Genomic DNA, 6,940 nt, shown 5'->3' on the forward strand with positions numbered 1-6,940 from the left:
GTTTCATTCTGGAAATAAGAGGAATTAAAATGCAAAAGATGGATTTTTAGTTTCAGCCCTTGAGGAGTGCAGCAGGTCTGGATATTTCGAGTTCCACTCTGCATTTTTCTATTTCCAGTTTTAAGGATTTTGTCCCCCTGACTTTTGGGTATTTATGGGATCTGGCACAGCTGTGTGTGTATGTGTTAGCTCTGGGGAATAAAGGAAGGATTTTTTCCTGTATAAAATGCCACTTTCTAACGTGCTTTGGCCGAGGTGTAATTCTGGCTGCCTGTTGGACTGTGACACTGAATTAAATGGTTACTGGTGTTCCGCTTGTGGATGCTTTCTGTGCAGCTGCACACAGAAAAATGCAGCGTGCCGTGTGCTGGGGGTCATGCTCCTGATGGCTGTGTCTCCCTGGCAGCTCTGCTCCCTCCTGGCTTTCCCACCTCATTGGCCTCTGCAGCCCCAGCTCGGAGCTTGCTGCAGAATTAGCCTGGAGAATTAGTGCCTCATTTGCTTTTCTCTAGAATTGCTGGCTTTGATGCCTGTGCTCATTCATGGATCTCAGCCAGAGCAGCTCTGCTGCCCTTGGGCTCCCAGGTTGGGAGCACGTGGGGTTGGATTTGGGGCTTTGCCAGCCTTCGCCTTGCAGAGAGCTGGTGCCATCAGTTCTGGGGTGAGGATGACCAGGTGACTCAGTGCCATCACCGTCATGACGATCCCAAATCCCAGGGCTGTGTAATTCCTGAATCCCTGCAATTCCTGCTGCTGCGAGCAGGCCTCGGTGTCAAGCTCATCTGTGTTCTGTGCCCACGGGAGCAGCCTGGTATTTCCCATCATTTGGAAATAATTTTCCATCGTTATCGAATAACACAGCGTCCTTCTGATTTGTTTCAGCAGCCTGCAGGGATGGCCCCCTGCCTCGCTGTCAATGCAGCTATTGTTTGATTGCTGATTACACTGATCGAGCCCAGCCCTGGTGGAAAGTCCTTTATAGAAGAAGGGATCTTGATAAGAGACTCAGATCTGCTTTGTCCCAGCCGTGGGCAGGCAGTTAAAAAGCAAATGACGTGGACAGCCAGGGAAAAGATTTCCTGTGCCATTGGTGATGCACAGATCCACACGTACGTGAGGTTGAGAGAGGCTTTGAGAGTGCACGCTCCTTATCAGGTAGCTACAGTTCTGCTTAAACCCTTCAATTCTGCCCCAGCAAAGAAGTCGTCAGCCCTGGATGCTGGCAGCAGGGCAAACAAGAGCTGGGAGGGCCCCAACACTGCAGGAGCAGCACTGGGACAGCCCTGGCCCTGGAGGTGACTGCCACAGGCTGTCCCCCACCGTAAGCAGCACTCACTCGGTCTCTGGCTGAGCAGTTGCAGCCCGGGAGCTCTGCAGCAGCTCTGAAACAACAATTGTGTTCATCTGGAAACTGCTCCAGCAGTTTGGAGGCATCCCATTTCATAAAGGGCTTTTATGGGAGGTTTTGGAGCAGGGGGTGATCGGCTTTCCCATTGCTCACGGAGACCAAAAATCTCTCTTTTTGGGGGGGAAATGTGTTTCAATCAAAAGGAACTAAACACCTGCCCAGCACATTTGCTCAGACCCCAAAGATTTCAGTCAAATCTTTTTTAATGTCCTTTTTATTTCCATCTGCTTTCTTTTTTTTTTTTCCAGCAAAGACAAACAGCCTCATAGTATTTCTTCAAAGGAATGTAAATTCCTTGAGGAAGTATCCGGAGTTCCCAGCACTGCATAGCTGCAAACCACAGACGCCTACGGCTGAAAGCTCTGCTCTGCTTTCAATTTGGGGGCAGCAAAGGAATTCTTTTTAAGGGTTTGGGTTCGCTGGTGCTGGGCCCGTCAGCCCAGACAGCGTGTTCCTGCACGGGGCTGTTTGCTTTGGCTGCCTGCAGGCATTGCTTTCCCTCCACACGAGTATTCCCCCACTGAATCTGATGACACGGCACAATTACTTCATTAGGATTTTCCAGAAACCTTTCTCTTGGTCTCGTCGAGTGCTGGGAAGGCCTCTTCTGTTTTCTTCTTTCACCTTCTGCAACGTTGTCTGAAAAATGCTCCAGCCCTGCAGCTGCTTAGGGCAGCTCTCCGACTTTTGAAGGGTATCGAACTCCAGCCAAAGGTGCAGCGTTTCCATACCTCTGAGACTTTATTGCTCACTGTGTCAAGGTGGAGGTTGATTTATTCTCCCAGGTAACAGCGATAGGGCGAGAGGTGATGGCCACACGTCACGCAGGGGAGGGTCAGCTTGGGTGTTAGGGAACATTTCTTCTCAGGAGCGGTGATGCAGTGGCACAGGATGCCCGGGGAGGTGGGGGGGAGTCCCTGGAGGTGAAGTGGCACTGAGGGCAGTGGGCACAATGGGATGGGGCGGGGCTGGACTTGGGGGATCTCAGAGGTCTTTTCCAACCTGGATGAGTCGCTGAACGATCCCCAGCTGCCTCTCCGTCCGTGCGGCTGTTCAGAGCAGAGCATCCCTGTGCCCTCTGCTCTCCTGGGGGGGCACCGGGAGCAGCATAGGCCACGCCCATTTTCACCGCAGCCACTCCCCCTTCTGTTATAGCCACGCCCATTCTGTGACCGCGCCCCGCTACACCACGCCTCCTTCAGCGTAGCCACGCCTCCTTTCATCCGTGACCACGCCCCCATCTGGCCACGCCCCTCCCGCCGCCGTCCGGGCGCAGGGCGCGGAGCGGGGCCGGGCAGGGGGCTCCGCCATGGTGGGGCGGCTGAGCTTGCGCGACGTGCCCGAGCTGCCCGACGCCAGGAAGCGGGGCGACGCGGGGCTCGACAGCCCCGACTCCGGGCTGCCCCCCAGCCCCGGACCCTCCCACCCGCACTGGTCGCTCCCCTCCGGGAGCCCCGAACGCGCCGCTCACAACGGACTACCGGAGCCCGAGCCCCCCGCGTCCGTCCCCGCGGCCGCGGTACGTCCTGAGCGTTCAGGTCCCTAAGGGGGCTGGGTGGGGGCACAGCGGATGGGGCTGGGGGGGGGGGGGGGGGGGGGGGGGGGTTGGCGTCCCCCAGCGCGGGGGTTTGGGTTTGGGATCGTTGCGTGATCCCGTAAAACCTCGTGGAAAACGGCTCCGAGAGCGGCCCGGGGCGGCAGCCGCTGTGCCAAAGCGCTCCCAGCCGGCAGCATCCGTGCGTGGCTGCGGGAAGAGCTCCTGAGCGCTGCTGCCGAACTGCGGCACGAGTGCTCCTTCGGCAAAGGCGGAATGGGGACCCCGGGAGCCCCGGCCGTGCCCTTCCAGTGGTGGGGATACTGTGCTGCAGCACCTCTGCTCGGCTGGGAGTTGATTCTTCCCGGTGTGGGACCGCTGCTTTGGTTTAACGTTTTGGGATGGTGGCACAGCAGCATCGCGAAGCTTTGCTCCCTGCCGGGTGCCCCGCAGTAATTCTCTGCTGCGGTCTGCCTGGGGGGTACCTGGGGCGTTCAGCACCGGTCCCAAAAGGACCCAGCTCCAGTCCCAAAAGGAGCACTTTGCCTTCCTGCCCCGTGCACACCTCTCCAGGGCGGTGTTGGGCCCTATGGGCTGCACCCCCACCCCTCTGCCAAGCAGATCCTGCTATACATAACAGGAACCACGCTGGAATACGCCGATGTTGTGTCTTAACGTTGAGTTATTTTTACTTTTCCTGCAGAGTTCCACGTTCGCTCCCAGCCCGGCTCTCTCCAGCTGCCCTCCAAGACTGTGTCCTTTATCCTTTGGCGAAGGCGTTGAGTTTGACCCTTTGCCACCGAAGGAAATAAGGTAAATACTGAGTTACACCGTCACCGGTTGGAAGGAGTTAGCACGTAAAGGAGTAGCTGGGCCTTATCAGTGCTGTGAGTCAAGTTAATTTATTTGCAGAGCTGTTGCTCACGCAGCTGTACATTCCTGGACCTGGACATTTGCACAGACTGAAGGAGTGTTCAGCCTCTCTTTAATCCCATATGGTTTTTTTCCAGGAAGACTTCCTGTGTTTTACAGCCCTGTTTTTACTCCTAAACGCTGCCTCTCAACTCATTAACCAGGAGAGGACCTTCACAGAAGCTACTTCTCTAGAAATGCTTTACTGGGGGAAGGAATTGTCCTCTGCCTGGTGCAGGAGGGGCTGGAATCTGCAGGCCTGAAGGTGGGAAGGAGCCCACTGGGGCCATTTGCGCCGAGTGAAGGCCAACCTAGAGTTGTTGCAGCATAAAGGAGATGAAAGATGATAGAGGAGAACAAAGAAAATAACGTATGCTCTCACAGCCTTAGCAGGGAGCAGGGATGCTGGCACTTGGTTGCCCTCCAGATTGAGGTGCTGGAGCCTGTAGGGTGGCTGCAGGCCTCCCACACTCCAACCCAACAGTGGGGGTGGGAAGGTGTTTCTTGGTGTTGCAGTGGGGCTGAGGAGCAGCACCGATCCTCCGCGCCTCCATTTCCCACAGCCTGCAGGAGCAGAGCTCTCCCACGTCTCCCTCTCCCACGTCTCCCTCCTTCCCCCTCTGTTCCAGGTACACCTCCTCACTGAAATACGACTCAGAGAAGCACTTCATTGACGACGTCTACATGCCCGTGGGCTTAAGCATCTCCTCCTGCAGCCAAACCATCGTCTGCGTCCCCAACTGCACGTGGCGCAGCTACAAAGCGGAGCTGCACTTCCAGCCCCGCAACAAAGCCCAGCGCTTCACCAGCACCACCATCGTGTACCCCAAGCACATCAAGACTGTGTACACCACCACGCTGGATTACAACTGCCGCAAGTCCCTGCGGCGCTTCCTCTCCAGCGTCGAGCTGGAAACCTCCGAGTACCTCGGGAACGACTGCGTCCTGGATGGCTGCTGACTGGTCCCCTTGCTCCGACCCGTGCCGGTCCCGCTCTCCGATGCGGACCCCACTTTTGCAGTCCCCACCTCTTGCTCAGCTCTTATTCCTGCTTTATGCGTCAGAACGGCCTCAAGGAGGTTTTCAGGGGGGACGTTAACTTAGTGAGGAGTTTCTTCCCTCCCCTACCCCGCAGTGCAGCTGGCAAATGGAAATAAGGGGAAGCGTTTTCCCAGAGGAACAAATACATCGGGCAGGGGGATGTGTACTGGATGTTAGTGCAAAGATCAGGGCAGTTCACTCTCGCAGACAAACTACCAGGTCACTGGGTTACGTACAGACAGAGCTGTCATTCGTTTTGGTTCGGATCGTGGGGCTCTCCTCTGGAAGGATGGGTCCCCTGGAATCTGCTGGGACTAACAGAAAGTCTGGGATGCTGTGCTTAACGGATATCAAGTGCTATATCCAGCCAGTGGCATCCGTGTCTGGTCTGAAGGTGTGATTTGGAAAGAAGGATAGAGCAGGAGAGAAACCACTTTTGCAGCCCCAGGCAGCAGAGAAGGGATCGGGTAATTGGAGCTGTTGAGATGAATGGGGCGGTGCATCTTCTGTAGGGTTGGTACAACAGAGCAGCATCTGTGTGCGTGCAGCAGGACTTGTGATGAGGAATATCAGGCCAGAAGTGATCCGTGTTGGTGTCAGGTCTCGGCAGCGGGGTGGGATATCCCACTGAGGGTGGGCTGCAGAAAGTCTGAGATGTGCAGTGTGTTCAGGGGCCTCGCAGGGATGGGGGTGCTGGGATCAGACAGGGGATGCTGCCCTGCTGGTGGCGGTGGCTGTGATGGATTCCTGAGAAGGAGGTCAGCAGTAACAAAGGATTTGTGCTGGGCAGCAAAAGGCACCGTCGCAGCTCTGCTTTCCTGGTGAGGTGTTCATCACAGAGGTCCACGTGGAGTTCAGGATGGGGAAGCACTTCTGCGTCCTTGGGCTGAGCCGTGGGGACAAAGGGGACAGCTCCAGGCACAGTGGCAGCTCACAACCTGCACCTCACGAGGATTCAGTGAGTTAAGAGACTCAGGAGCCTGTCCTGGAGCTGTACTTAGGGTGTGTATGTGCACGTGGGGTGAGTGGTGTGGAAGTGTACTTCAGCACGAGGTGATCTGGGAGAAGCAGGAGTGGGTCGGTGCGGTTCGTTTTGTTGTCGTTTTGGATTTTTTTTCCCTTATTTATTAGCTCAGAACAGAACGTCCTCCATCTTTGCTTCAGATAAACCAAATCCCAAAACAGTCCCAGGCCGACGCAGGATGCCAGGTTCAGGTGGGCTCTGCTCCAGGGTCTTGTCATTCAACACTTCAGCTTCAGACAGCAGTATTTAGGGGATGTGTTCAATCCACGACGGTCCCTTAAACACGACCCCGAGGTCTGCTTGAGTCCGAGGTGGCACCGCTCAGCCCTGGGGTGGGATTTCACATGGACAGAGCTGTCACATCGCTCCGTGGCTGCGTGCACCCACGGGACACAGTGATGGCCACGCAGAGCTCAGTGCAGGAGATCTGAGAGATGATTTTAACTCGTCACCGTGAGCCGTCCCTAATTCAGCTAGAATCAGAATGACAACACCCGGGTTTTCTGCAGCGAGCCCGGCGTCGTGCCTTTGTTTTAATCAGTGGAGGAACCTTTTTACACTATTTATGTCCCAACATCTGCCAAGCTCTGACCAGCTCTGTGCAAGCGTTCTGATGGCTGTGGAGTTTGTCCCCCCCCCCCCACATCCCCTCTCATTTCCAGTTGTCTTTTACTTCACTGATAATAAACGATCTGAAAAGTGGAACGCAGGGAATCCTCGTCCTTTTTCATTCCTTTTTCACTCAGAGCTTTCCTACGTTTATTACGGTGTTCACAGAGAAATAAAGAGGTGATGTATCCCTCCCCCCCTTCCCTTTGCTCCTTTTGCATCATTTGTTGCTGCTCTTACACATGCAGGGAACCATCTGCATTACACCATCACCGATGCTGTGGGTTTGTGGGTTTAGTACGACTAAAACCAGTGCTGAAAATTCCTCCTGGGATGCGAAATCTCTCACCTCTGGAGTTTTATTTCTAAGGAGAGACTGTGGTGTGGCTTTTACTGCGTCCTACAGATGAAG

At 55.3% G+C, this 6,940-nt stretch overlaps 1 protein-coding gene across 1 annotated transcript; it reads left to right on the plus strand.

Moving 5' to 3' along the window:
* The first annotated feature begins 2,644 nt into the window (after positions 1-2,644).
* RFLNB (refilin B) lies at positions 2,645-4,814 on the plus strand. The gene is made up of 3 exons (XM_065732019.1): positions 2,645-2,927; positions 3,646-3,755; positions 4,484-4,814. The coding sequence occupies exons 1-3, from the start codon at positions 2,718-2,720 to the stop codon at positions 4,812-4,814; spliced, it is 651 nt and encodes a 216-aa protein (XP_065588091.1). The 5' UTR covers positions 2,645-2,717.
* Positions 4,815-6,940: the final 2,126 nt, after the last annotated feature.

This window comes from Cyrtonyx montezumae, unplaced genomic scaffold, assembly GCF_038088225.1.
Source record: "Cyrtonyx montezumae isolate F1298 unplaced genomic scaffold, pur_monq_1.0 scaffold_15, whole genome shotgun sequence".
Classification (NCBI taxonomy): domain Eukaryota; kingdom Metazoa; phylum Chordata; class Aves; order Galliformes; family Odontophoridae; genus Cyrtonyx; species Cyrtonyx montezumae.